The 15,371-nt window shown below is 40.9% G+C and overlaps 1 protein-coding gene across 2 annotated transcripts in view; it reads right to left on the bottom strand.

Annotated features, from left to right (window-relative positions):
- Nucleotides 1–526: 526 nt before the first annotated feature.
- The window catches only part of LOC102219897 (disco-interacting protein 2 homolog B-A), a 51,266-nt gene continuing 36,421 nt past the window's right edge, over nt 527–15,371 (bottom strand). For both annotated transcript variants that reach the window (XM_023331006.1, XM_023331016.1), the window contains 19 exons: nt 15,144–15,224; nt 14,448–14,575; nt 14,157–14,271; nt 13,330–13,531; nt 12,959–13,071; nt 9,857–9,937; nt 9,632–9,755; nt 9,364–9,485; nt 9,021–9,132; nt 8,579–8,688; nt 7,429–7,559; nt 7,095–7,263; nt 5,591–5,761; nt 5,447–5,508; nt 5,312–5,369; nt 5,152–5,226; nt 4,806–4,980; nt 4,528–4,651; nt 527–3,917 (listed from right to left, as the gene is read on the bottom strand). In XM_023331006.1, coding sequence (XP_023186774.1) covers nt 3,665–3,917; nt 4,528–4,651; nt 4,806–4,980; nt 5,152–5,226; nt 5,312–5,369; nt 5,447–5,508; nt 5,591–5,761; nt 7,095–7,263; nt 7,429–7,559; nt 8,579–8,688; nt 9,021–9,132; nt 9,364–9,485; nt 9,632–9,755; nt 9,857–9,937; nt 12,959–13,071; nt 13,330–13,531; nt 14,157–14,271; nt 14,448–14,575; nt 15,144–15,224 — 2,406 coding nt within the window. In that variant the 3' untranslated portion in view covers nt 527–3,664. The remainder of the gene's footprint in view (nt 3,918–4,527; nt 4,652–4,805; nt 4,981–5,151; nt 5,227–5,311; nt 5,370–5,446; nt 5,509–5,590; nt 5,762–7,094; nt 7,264–7,428; nt 7,560–8,578; nt 8,689–9,020; nt 9,133–9,363; nt 9,486–9,631; nt 9,756–9,856; nt 9,938–12,958; nt 13,072–13,329; nt 13,532–14,156; nt 14,272–14,447; nt 14,576–15,143; nt 15,225–15,371) is intronic.

Genomic DNA, 15,371 nt, shown 5'->3' with positions numbered 1-15,371 from the left:
AAATGATGCCTCATTAGCAGGCGTCTGGAGAAGTTTATGCCATTCAATTCAGCCATTTGATCCAGGTGTGTTGGAGCAGAGACAAATCTAACACCGGCAGGACAGAGGCCACTGAGGACAGGAGCTGGACAGCCATGGATTAAACCGTTAGCTAAACTGGTAAATGTTTTTCTTTTTTGTCGTCTTTTTATTCATCATTCTCAAGTGCTAATCTTAGAGCTTCTCAGACCTAAACCGCTAAACACATCCTAAAGCGCTTTTAATGAACCAGCAAATAATGAAAACGTAATATTTAAAACAGTGCAACGAAAATCGTAAGTGATTTAAGTTTAAACATCAGCCTTACTAAGTGTGAATATCTGTAGTTCTTCATTAATCTCACTTGGCAGCGACCTCGTCTTGGCTTAATGTGGCGGTTTTGGTTTGCTTTATAAAGAAGCGGAAACAGCGACCCCTGGTGGTAGCAAGGCGGTATTTAGTCAGCTCTACAGACGCATCAGGATAGAAGAGAAAAAAGCCAGAAGAATGTCTGACAAAGCAATTTTATTCGACATAAAACACATCCAATGACAGAGTGACAGTGTTTTTATTTTTTATAAGACATGTTAGAGGTTATCGCACCACTGACTAGTCCAGAATGTGTTTTTGCTGCAGCTCAACAATGCATAGTGGACAGACTGTTTGTTGAGGTATACAGAGTGGACCCTTGACTGTTTTTCTTTTTTTTTTTTTTATTTGTGTGATATGATCCCTTTTCTTTGCCTCATCTCTACATTTTGTGCTTAGGACAACTTTGGAGGTGTGAAATGGGAATTTTCAGGTTGCATTGTTTCTGTCGAGATTTTTGCATCTGATCTTAAGAGCTGATAAAAACTGACAATGAAAAACAACGTAAGCTCTGGCAAAGTGAAAGTCTTTAGGACCTCAAACGGAAATGTTTACTTCCAGACCAACAAGGACATCCAGGATGAAACCTTTTTGCAATGACGTTGACGGATACAAGTCTGTGTACGGCACCTTATTGAATAGCACCAAGGTCTATTGAAAAGGCTTGAAGGCCAACATGAAATTATAAAACTTTATTAAAAGTCGTTGGAGTGAAACAGTGGCGACAAAGCAATTATCACACAGTTATTCATGAGTAACCAAATGACTGGCTCGCGTTCATGTCCTCGGTGAAAAGTGGTCTGTGGTTGTGTCGCTGCTTTAGAAATCAAACAGCTTCGGATGAAAAATGCATCAGAGGGGGAAACATCAATTAAACCCCTAAAAATATATTAAATCCCAAACGTGGATGGAAAGAGTAAAAATACAGTGGAGGCGACATTTACAAAAAAAAAATATTTTTTTTTAAATATTCAATCGTTTGGGATTCTTACAGAAGATGAATCTTGTTGCACCTTAAAAGCCAAATATCACTGTTAGACACACACACACACCATCCTCACACACACACACACACACACACTCTCTCTCTATCAAGGACAAACTCACACACGTCAAATGATATTGGGAAAGTGCACATTGTTTCTGTTCCCTGTCTTTTTCAATGAGACGTCATTTAACACGCAATGCAGAAAGAAACCCGGTCAAGTATGAAAGATCAGTCAAGTTTTTATCTACAGACTCCATCGCCATGTACACAGTAACACTAGTAATACAGTATCTCACTCCTAAAATACAGTATACAGACATTTTTAACCCTTATCTATTGTACTTTTTCCTTTAAAGAAGTCTTCTGCCATTTTTAAATGCAGGTTTCATAGGGATTTGCTCCTATTTTTGTTCCCCCTCAGTGTTACAGACATTTGGAAGGATTTGGTTTAAATATCAATTCAGATTTTTTAATTTTTTAAAAAAAAGAGAGACTTGAAAATAAGGTCAACCAGAACAAGACACCCCTCTTTCTGAATAAAAGAGATGTTAATGTGCTTTCAAACACAAAAACAAAACTCCTTAAAAACACTAAATAAAATCATGTAGAAGCTCCACAGGTTTTTAATAAGGCAAAAGTTTTCTCCACACTCCTCGCATGTTGTTCTCTTTTAAAATTCAATAGTTTATAAATCAGAAATGTCTCAGAGGTAAAAGGCACTACCCTGCCTTCCGATCATCTACACGTTATTTATGGACTGCGAGTGAAAGCTGCTGGGATTTCAGATTCGCCTCTGCGCTCAGGTTTGACCGGTCATGGCTCAAATCTGCACCTCGAGAAAAACTAGATGGTAACTAAAACGGAAAATGGAAATCACGTGTCATGAAAATGTGATGATTTGTAAGCTGGTTTGTGCCTCTCATAAGTAGCCACAGCTGGAACAAGCTAAGCATCATGTAAGGTGGGAACTAACACATGACATGTGATGCTCATGTGATGAGCAGGAAGAAGTCGATCTTTAATGTCCACATATTTTTCCTCAGACTGTTTTGATCCTTTCTCTGGCTGCAGATTTCTAAGAGAGTTTTCAGTAAACATCATTAGCATTGTGGCTAATAAGAGGCCCAAACTGCAGCTAAATTCTTTAACTCTGCTCCTGATGTTGGCTCTGCTTATGACCTGGTGGCTTATGTCTGTTTATTTTTCTTCTACTAGCCTGTATGCAGACATCTGCTGCACTTCCAAAAAGCATGCACACCTAAAATGTCAGAAACATCTGAGAATCCCACAAAAAACAGGCGCTTCAAAGTAAAAAAAAAAAAACAACAACAAAAAAAACTTCTTAGACAATCACAGTTATTCTATCTTAACTCAGCAAGTCCTTGCACACTGAAAAACAAGAAATCCATTTTATTTTCTCTAATCCAGGTTTGTGAGTGAGGGAATGTTTGGGGTTTTATTTTTTCCACACACAAATGTAATTCAAGTGTATTTTAGGACATTTTGCAATGAGCGAAGGCCGACGTTCGTTCCTGCGGGCTGAAGCAGAACGGGTGTGGAGGTGAGAGCCGCGGTGCACCTGGTGGGGAGTCACAGAGCCGAAACGGGACTCGCTGGTGGCACTTTTCTTTTTTTTTTTCCTTTTAATACTGATGTGGATTTGCTCCTGTGGAAGCAGCAGCAGCAGCGGTGGCAGCAGCAGCAGCAGATGTGGGCAGTGGGGTCTCCTTTTGAGGCAGGACATGGAGCCAGACGTGCAAAGACGTGCAAAAGGTGGAGGAAGTTCCAGTGCGCCCCCTGTCTTTAAGAGTATGGAGGTTAACAAAAAGACAAACAAATGAACAAAAGGAATTAAACGATTAAGAGTCTTCTGTCTTTGAAGGGAGTATGTTATTTAAAAAATGTGTAAAAAAAAAAACAACATGATTTTAGGATTGGTTAGGGAGAAACGAGCTTCAGACAGCAGATGAAGATCAACTTTCTGAACCTTTCCTCTGAGGAGGACCAAACATTTCGCCCTCGTTCTTAGAAGTCTTGGCGAACCTGGGCTGCAGCAATCGAGCAGGTGGAATGAAAGCAGGATCAGTTTCTGAAAGGGAAGCATTTCACTGTAACAGCACTTTCGCTGTGCTTGCATCCCCCGCATGGCTTTCTCTTTTAAAACGTGTCCGAAAGCTGACATGGTGGAGGAGGAGGAGGGGGGTTTACGGCTGCTGTTCACACCCCTCAGGTCCCTGGGGGTCTTCTCTGACCCTGGCTCAGTTTTCTGCATCGGTTTCTGACCGCTGTTCACATGTTGTAGGCCACGTAGATGGGGTCCAGTTGGTCTGCCAGGAAGGAGTCCCGCAGGTGCATCCTCTGCTTCTCCCCCCTGGAGTTGATGGGGATCACCCCGGGGTCCACGATGACGACCACCCCGACGATGAGGTGGTGCTCCTCCAGGACCACGTTGGTGACGAGCGGCACCAGGTCCAGGGCCTCCTGCTCGGAGCCGCTGAGCTCTGCCACCACCACCAGCAGGTTGGTCCATGTAAACACAGCGCTGCGCAGAAAAACAAACACAATCATCAAGCAGATGTAATGATCAGTGGTCAGGTGGGTTTTAAGGTTTAATTTAAAGGAACTCTGTGTTTCGGCAATTTTGCAGCTTTCTGGAAGTTTGTTCCAGATTTGTTTAGCAGAAAAACTGAATGCTACTTCGCCATGTTTGGTTCTGGTTCTGTGGATGCAAAGTAGATCAGAACCCGGAAGCCCTGATTGGTCTGGAAAGAACAGTAGATCTCCAATATATTTTGATGCGAATCTATTTGGTGATTCATAGACCAACAACAGTGCTTAGTTTTTGTGTGTGTGTGTTGTATTTGTTGCTACTTCTCCGCCAGAGCTCCCTCCCTTGAAAAGGAGGGTTTTAATCTCAATGTTTTTTGTTTTTGTTTTAACCTGGTCAAATAAGGGTAAAGAAAATATCTATTTTCTTATCTACGAGGAGCCAATGAGATGGTGTTAAAACCAGGGTGACGTCTCTATCTTCCTTGTTTCAGTGAGAAGGCCTGTGAAGATACTATTGTAGGAATCAATGTGACTGACTAAAGATAAGAGAGAGAAGTCAGTTTGCTGCTGTAGTTAAAAGCTAATCAGCATGAAACCCTCACCTCTCTGCGATGCTGCGGTGAGCTCGGGACACAGACGTCTCGATGTCGATGGGGTGATAGCGCAGCCCCCTTAACTCCAACGTTTCATCCAGAGAGCCAACAACAAACAAGGCATCATGGCGATCTGGAACAGTTGACCGTGAGTTTGGTTAAACGCCATTTCTGGCTGGGAAGTAAAATAACTTAAACAGCCGTTAAAAATTGTGTAAACTCCTCTCTCCATCTCAGCTGTAGAAAAACAAATAGCAAAACGCCACTTTCATCAAAGGCCGTCTCACCTCCGCTCGCGTCCAGCAGCTCTGTTCTCTTGATGAAGCCCAGGTATCCCGTCCTGGACCAGAGGGTCTGGGGGTCCCCAAAGCTGAGTTTGGTGTTGAAATGATCCGCCTGCAGACTCTCCTCTCCGTAGATGGTGTAATACCCGCTGGCGCTGTGAGGGGAGTTCACCCAGATCTGCACAAACACACGGCGGGGTAGGGGGGGGGTCATCACTAGAACATGTCTGGGGGGCTTCTTTTTGTATCATGTTTTATTTTAGATGACTTGTAAATTTCAGTTTGTGAATCTGAAACCAATTTAAGAGAAAATGTAGGGGTTTCCTCTTAAGATTCTCGGCTAACTCACCTCTCCAAGATGCGAGTCTCCCAGCGGGCCCCTGGTCTCTGGGTTAACTATGATGACTCTGACTCCTGGCAGGATCTGAGAAGGAAAACACAAGACGTACTGAACTCTGAAGGAAACACATAGACTTCTCAAAAGAGCTTACTCATCAGTAAACACTCACAGTGCCTGACTCCATGAGCGGAAGACTCTGTGGCGCTCCTTTTTCAACCAGCCGCACTCTAAAAACAAACAAAGGAAATATAAAGTTTACATTTGTTTACAGCATGAGCGTCATTTTTGAGTCGTTTGGTCTCACCTGTCGTGACGCAGGGACTTCATGTCAACATAAACGGTGGAGGGATCTGGTCCAGAAGTCCCCTAGAGAAACAGAAAGAAATACCTCAGCTCAGTGGCTCAAACTAAAGAGCTAAAGAGTTTGGTAATGCGGCATGGAGCTCACCTGCAGGCCGATGGCCAGATTGACCCTGGAGCCGAAGGCGGTGCTGACGGCCCGAGGCGACAGGCCCAGGTCTTTGAAAAGCTTGGAGAAGGACTGCGAGAGCGCGAGGCGGGGTCGCTCCTCAGCCACCACCACACAGCTTCGCACACACGACAGGTTGAGACCCCGAGCCTGAAACACACACACAGCTCACGACAGGGTGTAGACAGAGGCTGACGCACGGCGAGCAACGCAGGCAAAAAAAATAGAAAAACAAAAATAGCACCCTGTGTGCAAGAATATAACAAGCTTTCTATTTCAAAATGTCATATTTGGACTCAAAACCAGTGTTCACTAAGATGGTTATTTATGCAAAACGGAGTTTTTTGTCCTGCCTCTTGTTCCTGTGAGAGGAACTTATTTTTAGAAATACTTTAAATTTTGCCGTGGCCAATTATCAATTAGTGCCAGAAAGCATAAATTAAAAATAAAGGAATGAATTACGTTATAATCAAAATTAAATAATTAATAATTTATTAATTTAATACATTTAGCTATAATTGTTTAAATGTTGGAATAATTTATAAAATGAGTAATTAAATACATTTTAAATTCATTAACTAAATTGTTAAGCCAGTATATGATAAAATTGTATTTAATTATATTTTGCACATTTATCATATGTGTATTTTAGTCCAGTGTCTCGAACAGATTGAGCTTGTGATTGATTAACTTGCATGGCAACTTCTGATCAGTTTTATTGAACAGAGTATTGTTGGCCCCGCCCACTAACTGATAATTAAGACTGACGGATGAAATAAATCAATTAAATGATATTTGTCAATTACTAGACTAACACCAATATATAATTTACCTAAGTACTTGTTTCTGGAGTCAATGGATGAGACATTTAAAAGCCATTTAAGTTTTTTTGTGGCACGTCTGGGCTTCTACACTCATGTAGACTTGACAAAGATTTTTTTATAATGGATGAAGACGTGACTCATTTTATGCATGCTCACCAACTTCCTGCATGAAACCACAAGAACAACAGATCATATCTTTTTTTTCCATATCTCTGTGCTTACGCTAAGAACAACATGGCTGAAAACGTCAGACAGAGGTAAACAGTGTGGAAGAAAACTGTTAATGGGTAATCTCTGTTGCTGTTTCAATGCTCTTACTTTACATTTGTTCTTAATGTGTGCCTTACCTACTCAGGTTGCATGTTCAGATTTACACTTGACTCTTTTTATCATCTAGGTTTATAGTGCGAATTTTTAACATGTTTTAGTTGTCTGTCCTTTTAGAAATTAAAATAATCAATAATTTACACTGAGTATAACAATGTTTCAGCTATTTTGCACAAAAAACAGTTTTTAAAAGATTAAATACAAATGTTTTTTTCCCCCAAACTATTCTAGTCCTCCTACCTCTGACATTTACAAACCCAATCAGCTATAAATGTACAGTAAACACATCTGTGAAAGCGTCCTCTGTCGCTCAGGTGGATCGCGACACTGACCTTCAGCATCTCGCTCTGCGTGCCGAGGCCTTTGGTGCACAGCTCCATGACGGAGTAGGAGCAGAAGGTGTCTCTGATCTTGTACTGACTGAGCGTGCTCAGCCACACAGGCAGCGAGGTCTCCAGCTCCAGCGGAGGAATAAGGATAGACTGGTGACCTGAGTAAACACTGAGACAAAAAGAAGAAGAAAAACAAATCAGCTGCAGCACCGGTGGAACCATTCATAGGAGATATTTTTAAAGACAGAGCAACGTATTTTGTGTGTGTGTGTGTGTGTGTGTGTGTGTGTGTGTGTGTGTGTGTGTGTGTGTGTGTGCGTGTGTGTGTGTGTACCTGGAGAGGCACCACAGGACAAAGCCCAGGCCGCAGTACGGGTCCAGGCAAATGGCTATTTGGCGTGAGGAGTAAAGCTCACACTGCAGCTTGATGGAGCGGCAAAGAGTGCTGATGGCCGCGTGAGACATCTAAAGAAATTCACAGCGAAACAGATAAAGGTGAAGTTTGGTTTGTTAAAACATTTTCATTCTTGCAACAAGGCCAACAGCACCAAGCAAAGCTTCATGGAGGATTTACTGATTTCTCACACTCTGCTCAACTTTATATGGATATGGCTTTAATACAATACGACCAGGCTACTGTATTCAGTTAATTATCAATACATCCAGGAGGTTAGGATTAAAAGTAACCTTTAGGAAATTTGAAGGCGTCTAGGATTAGGGTGATTTAACCAAAGAAATAAATCAAGTACCAGGGAACAATAATAAAAGCTCCTGAATGATTATAAACACGGTTATAACAACAGTAATGCCAATGAAGATTTTTCAATTGATTATAGAGATGGGGTAAAAGCAACTTTTAAAAACATAAAATCAGACTTTTAAAATCATGTTTTAAGATGTTGGTCTCATTTCCTGTCAGAAACTTCTAGATTAAATAAACATAATTCTCTCTTTAAAACATGTTTATGAGGGAAGGGCAAGGCTTGACATTTTCTCCTCCATTTGTGCCAAAATTAGGACCATCATGATTTTAACAGAACATTTAAACAACAAGGAAAAAACTGAAGTTTCGCTAAGATCTGGTAAAATTGAAGATGCTGCTCTACTGTGTGGAAACAGACGGATATTGTAGGGCCAACGTAGAAGAATCATCAGCGGAAAACCCTTTGAGTATCCTCAAACTGAATGTTGAGGGTGCTGAAAATCCACCAGATGCTTTTTGGATAGATATGTTAAAATTTACACAGTTTTGATCATATAATTTATTGAAGACAACAGAACATCAGGCTTTAGTCCAGCGCTGCAGTCAGTCAAACAAAACAATGAGTTCACATCACATAGATTCCTACTTCTTATTTTAAACCTTTAAGCCTCATTCAAATACATCCTCAATCACCTTTAGCTTTTTAAAAATGTAAGTTTTTATTCACAGAAACATTTGCTGCTACAAAGCGTAACTTTAAGGAATGTTATGTTTTATTTACCTTGACTCCAGTCAACATGCCTGTGGTAGACACACTGAAGTCCAAGTAGGCCAGCATCTCAGCAGTAGGAGGTTTGTAGATTTGTGGAGGACGCTTCCTGGGAAGATCATCTGGTAGGAGGGGCAATATAATCTTATATTAAACTTGTTTTAATTAATCACATTTTTAAAATGTGTTTGCTGTGTGATGGATAATCAGTAGGATGATTTTTTTCCCCACAATTTTGTCACACATTTGAAACTACAGAGCAGACATTGATTTTGTTAAGACTTGTGTAACATGTTCTAATGTAGTGAAGGAAAAACAACACCTAGTGGCAAAAAGAGAAATATATTTTATATGTCGACACTTTGCATTTAGAGCTGATTCATAAAAAGTGTAAGATTCAGGAAGCAGCTCCATTCTGCGGCCCTCGGTCTGAACATGCGTCGGCGCTCCGCACCTGTATCAATGATCGTCGGCCATGTTTTGACGTTAACGCTGGCGGCGGCCTCCCTGGACCTGAGGATCCTCATGAGAGGCTGAGTGGTGAGGATGCAGGCTGCTTTGCTCACCTGAGGAGGACACACACCACAACACACAAGGTTATTCTGGCAGAAACACACACTCTGCTTTAAGAGTTGACCAATATTTAAAAGATGACTGATGGTTTGCTGAAAGGAAAAAAACCAAACAAACATGTAATTGGGGGAAACTGGGTGGCACCCAGTATGGATTCAATTCAAAGACAGATTCAATTCAAAGGCAGTTGTGTTTCACATTTCTGCAGCATGTTCTGCACTCACGTCAATGATCATGCGGACTGTGGGTAGCGTAGCAGCCAGATTCTGGGGGTGCGGCGGCCTCACGGTCACAGGGATCACCCCTGCGTAGAGGCAGCCGTAGAAGGCAGCAATCAGGTCAATACCTGCAGTGGAGAAACAGATTGTGAACGAAAACTCTTTGGCGTATACAAACTCAACAAGTTTTTTTTTTCCAAAACAGGTGAAACCCAGAAAGGCGGCATAAAAGCAATGTACAATGTACATGTACATTTTGCTCTTTGCGGCTCACCTGGAGGATAAAGCAGCACCACATTGTCACCCGTGTTGAGGCCTCCTCTTTCTATGAGAGTGGCTGTGATTTTCTCTGCTCTTTTGTGAAGCTGTGCACATGTTGCCGTGCACACTGGGACACCCTGCACCAGACAACGGAGAAGACACGCCAGTCGGCATGGTTCGTGACAAAAAGCCAACCCAAAGTGAAGTGTTGTGTTTGTGGAAATGTGTCTGATCTTACCTTGGAGTTCAGCAGAATGTAGAGAACGTGATCAGGGTCGGTTTGGGCTCTCCACTGCAAAGCTTCAGACAGGAACTGGTGCTGAAAACAAATAAAAAAAAAAACACAGCCGAGTCATCTTACCAAACAGAGAGAGGTGCAATTTTTAATAAGCAGGTCAAGTCTTGTAATTAACTACTTATACTAGTATTGTGTGTAGTTTATTTTGGATTAGACTCAAGTCAGAAAAGGAAAAGAAAATTTTAATCTTTGTTCTTATTTGCAAACTAACTCAAGTTCAGGCAGACTGGAGAAAGAGCAATAATTTTTTAAATCTCTCCACATACTTTCATTTGTGTTTACATCCCTGGGATTGGGACAAGAATTTCTAACCTCTTATACAGTCGAAGGGCTTTTGCTGCTGCAGAGACACTTCCCAAAATTGCTGGGCACTTGAGACCTGGAATTTGACAGCCTTACTCTAATGGGTTTTTTCCCAGCGTTGGCCTGCATATGGCTCCCTTCATGATGCTGTTTAATCAACAAACCTCTGAGGTCTTTAGAACAGCTGGACTTCCACCAGCACTGCAGAATATTAGGAAAACTAAGGTATTTGATCTGTGAGAATGTTCTTAAGTGTTCCTAAATGCTGTGATGATGATGCAATTTCACAAACCGATATCTAAATGAAAAGTAATATGATCTTTTCTTGGAGTTTCACCGCAAGCATAGACCTTAATAATGAGTAGTCTATCCAGATGTAATGAAAAAAATTATTATTTCTATTTCAGCATTTAGTGAAAATATTGCATCTGAATGCACATGGTGCTTTAACACTGACAAAACTTGGTTGCAGTTGAACAATCAAGGTTGACTTCACCAGAAGATCCTAATGCCTTCTTCAAATGTTTTCTGCTGCACTCAACAAGCATTGTCATATGACGTCCTTAGAGCCCAATTATAGTAACACTGAACATTTATAACAACCAAAATTGTTCTGTAAAATAGCAACTGAAGGCAATAAGTTACACTAAGTTTCAGTTAAGTGTAGTCGCATAAAGGGGGTTAAATACAACTTAAAATTCAGATTGTATTTTACAAAAATGTTGAAAACTATGCCTTATATTCCTTCCACTTCAGAATCCTGCTCTACATTATCCTTGTTGCATTAAATCCCAGTGAAATACACTTAACATGTTTTAAAATGCAAGGAGAATGGGTGTAAAATGTACCCCTTCAGACAGCTAACATGAAAAATAGCCTCTGCTGGTTTCATGTTACTGATAAAAAGGAACAACAAATGTAACAAAGACATCCTGTTCTGCTGCTGACCTCCCATATCACAGGAATACCTAAAGCATTACTTTAGCAAGCAAAGGGTCACACCGGAAAGAGGGGGGTAAAAAAAAATGTGACTGCCTTAAAGTAAAATTTCTAAAATAAAACAGCCTACAATTGACAATTCTCTCAATATTTTGTTACACAGTTATCTTCATTTCAAAACATCCACCAAAAAAATAATCACAGAAGGCAAGAACATCAATCCAACAATTCCCTTACAGACAAAGACAGGAGTACGTAAGGCCACACATAAAACAAATACAGAAACGAAAACAGCGAGTTCTCCGGACACACAAACACCAAGCAGAGTTACTGCGTCGTTAGTCGGCCCCGTCCTCGGGAGACCAGCTCACCAGTCAGACAACATGTCGTGCTCGGAATCAACATGCAGGCTGCAGCTCTGACCACTCAAAGCCATGCTGCATGTGGGAGCATCACACTGATGACAGGAAGCAGAGGCACACACCGATTTGCTCCCAAACACGGAGGTCACGTTTGAAACAAAAAGCGGTCCTCGCTGAGCACAGACTGGCAATAATCATTTGATTCAAGTTTCTTCTGTTACTGAACCCTGATCGATTTCAAACTCCACTTTGGATATTTGTCTATATGATGAAGTAAATGATGAACCCTGTTGGACGAGGAGTCAGCCAGGACAGTTAGCTTGGTTTGTGTGAAGTTGTAGCTGGACGGGGGGGATTAGGGTTGTTACAGCTGCAGAAGCACAGGAAACTGACAGAAGCAGCATAAGCAGAGGCGGGCAGGGGGGCCAGACTAGAGCCTTACCATCATGATGGGCCACATACAGAGCTGTAGCCCAGCAAAACAACAGCACAGGTTGAGGATAAGACATCAGCATCCAATTTCCAAGACACATACTTTGATAATAAATTCAGAGCATTTCAAACGTATGCATCAGTTTCATTTCAACACATTTGGATACCAGTTTCTTTTGCTGTTTCATTCAAAAATGGATCAATTTCAGTGAAGCTATATCACTTCGTTATAAACTGCAAGACCCCTTAGAGAGGAATGACTACAGCAATACTTTTTGATCATAGGATAATATAGAACATCAACTTCATGAGAAGGACATAAGACTATATCAATATTTTAAATAAAACTAAAGTTAAAAACCTATTGGAAACACCAAGATGAGTCATTGGATGCATGTCAGTGTCATTAACACACAGCATGTGTCGCACTGAGAAAGAACACTGGATCTCAGCTATGAAGTTGTTGGTTTTTGTTCACAAACAGCAAATGCATAAAAAGAGAACAATGTCAGAAATAATCAGATCTGTGCATTCTTAGATATCCATCATAGGACACTTGCATATTTTGCCAGAATCTATATACATACGCATTATCTTTTACAAATAAAGTAAAGGCAATACATATCTCCTCAAGTTTAATCAGTCTAAAAACGTCACTAATTTTGAATCATTGATGAACGAGCTAAAATTCAGATTTCATAAAATCTGTGAAATATCCCTTTATTCTGGAGTGAAAGCTATAAAACAGATATTGTAGCTGAAAAAGGTGCTGAAAGTAAATTTAACCAATCATAAATTGTGTTTAAAGAAAGGGTAAGCAGTAGACAATAGTTTAGTTCATCTCTGACCAAGTATTTTACATTCTGAACTTCTGAACTAAAGTCACGCTGCAACTGGGAAAGACATTTTGTGGCAGTTTAATATCGCAAGATCTTCTGCCACAAAGTCGTCCTACACTCCTGTTTAACATTGTGTTGAATAGTGATATAAGTCTGTGAAGTGTTACCTTTCGAATGAGGTCCTGATCCTCCACCACACCCAGCTCTCTGCCCATGGCCTGAGCGATTCGCTTCCCTGCCACCAGGTTCCCAACAAGCATAGAAGCCGGACCAACATCCACTGAGGAGACCAGAAACGAGAGTGAAAACTAAAATGAGCACAAATAAAAGGTCACGCTGCTGTATTATACACAAAACAGGTCCCTAGCACAAATTTGGGCTCAAATCCCCACCAAAGTAACTACCTCCCTTTATTCAAAAAATACATAACAGAACTGAATCAAAATGGCTGAAATGGATCAGAACTGAACATGCTGATATCATTCTCTATTAGCTACAGTTCCATACAGATTACATGCTGTAATAGATGAAGGCTCACCTGGCTGTTTCTGTCGAGGCTTGGGCATGTTTGTTACACACGTATGCGGACACATGAGGATGTTGCAGGGATGCAGGTTACCGTCCAGGAAACTCTGCTTGGTTTCACAGATGTGGATTCCTCCTAGCGGGGTTTTTGGGAGGGTGTTGGCTTGCACAAGAGCGAGGCAGTAAAGGCCAACCTGATGGATGCCGTCGATGGCCTTGAGGATGCAAAATTAACATATTTAATGTAGTAATTCCTTTAGAAGGGTATAAAAATAAAATAAAATACACACACATATTACATATGTGTGTGTGTATAATCAATTACCATGTCAATAACTAGTGTGCAAAAATTATGAATGGCGTTAGGTTTCAGGAGAACATTAAGCTAATCAATGCTTTTTTTACACGATAAACTTGAAGTGAGCACAGCTCTTCATAGTGTAGTTTAAGAGATGTAAGAGTGTTGAAACATTTTCCTTCAAAGGTGAGACTGTGGTGACTGCGGTTTCTGTTAGACCGTGCATGCATGTGCCTTCTCAGTATCAGTTCAAATACTTCCCTCTGCAGGAGGCCATTATGAATATGTGCGTGCTCCTCCCCCTCTCATTAAACTTAATATAAACTGAAGGTTCAAGCTACAACCATCAAAACATAAATTTAGTCAAAGCAAGTCTGCTACTGTGTCTGCTGTCAGCAGACCAGCTGTGAGTTTGCAGGTGCAGCACAGACAAGCAGAGGATTGAACCTGTTCATTAAACATTTCTCTCTCATCTGTAGTTCCCATAGAGGATGAACTTAAACTGGAAATGCTCAATGTTTTAGATAGATGTACAAAATTACCTGCAGTACTCGACTCATCCACTGGAAGCTGTCTTCCTCACTGGCGTCAGGTCTCTGCTCTGCCACAATCACTATCCTCTCATCATAAAACACTGTCACTGAGAATACAGCAATCCTGAGTGGATGACACCAAAACATACATTTAGCCATCACTTGCTGACATTAAAACAGCCTGGTAACAATTAAAAGCATCATTTGCAAGATCGACGTATTCTTTTGAGAAGACTGCACAGGAAGACACGAACAGCGACTGTCCTCCCTGGGTTTCATACAGCAGTAGCAGAGTCGTACCTCCCCCTGTAAACTGTTTTGACAGGCTCCACTGCCAGGGCGGTGGCCACCAGGTCGTCAGCATTGTGGCGTCGCCCGCTCACCATCAGCAGTCCCTCAATCTTCCCCACGACAAACACAAGACTCCCCTGAGGAGCAAAGAGAAGAAAATACACAGTTTTAACCAGGACCTCATTCCTCCCAATATGGAGGTGTAAAAATCATCTTAATGAGTGAGAAGGTGTGAAACTAAGTCCAATTACTTCCCAAAAACACAGATTAACACTTGGACCTAGTGTGATAAAATAGGGAATAGCAGTACTATTTTATGTATAATGGGAATGAATGTAACAACAAATTGTCTTATCTGACCATATTTGCCATAACTTTCTTTGAAAACAGTAGATAATATAATTTCTCTGTAGTAACAATGATATAAATGAGACTTTTAGAACAAGGTCAATTGTAAACACACTTCACTTCAAATGATATTATGTTATTTACATGCCGCCTTTTCAGCAGATCCCCATCAACTTTTGCTAATCAACTTCATATCCTCATCAAGCTTAGAGCAATATCAGGTTTCTTTTAAAAGTGAATGGAGGAGGTGGGGATCTTTAGCTTTTATTGGTGTATCTCTCGCTGCAATTAAAAATCCTTTTTTACTTTGAGGCGTTTAGCTTTTTTTTCTCCAATAGAGAAACTCCTGTTCCTTACCGGTCCCACAAATCCCAGTAAACCGGTCCGAGCGAAGGGGATTTCTCCTATGGGCGTTCCAGCCTGGTTGACAGGGATAACCTGAAGAGAAAACGCCAGAAAGACTCTAGAGTTAACATTTGAGTACAGTAAAAGTAATAAAATAACTATTAAAAAAATACAGAAAATACTTGTAGAAAGCTTCTTCTTAATATCATATATTAGTCTAATAAATTCATGATGTCTGTG

Source organism: Xiphophorus maculatus, chromosome 1 (genome assembly GCF_002775205.1).
Source record: "Xiphophorus maculatus strain JP 163 A chromosome 1, X_maculatus-5.0-male, whole genome shotgun sequence".
Classification (NCBI taxonomy): Eukaryota; Metazoa; Chordata; class Actinopteri; order Cyprinodontiformes; family Poeciliidae; genus Xiphophorus; species Xiphophorus maculatus.
This window is presented reverse-complemented; position numbering and strand designations above follow the sequence as displayed.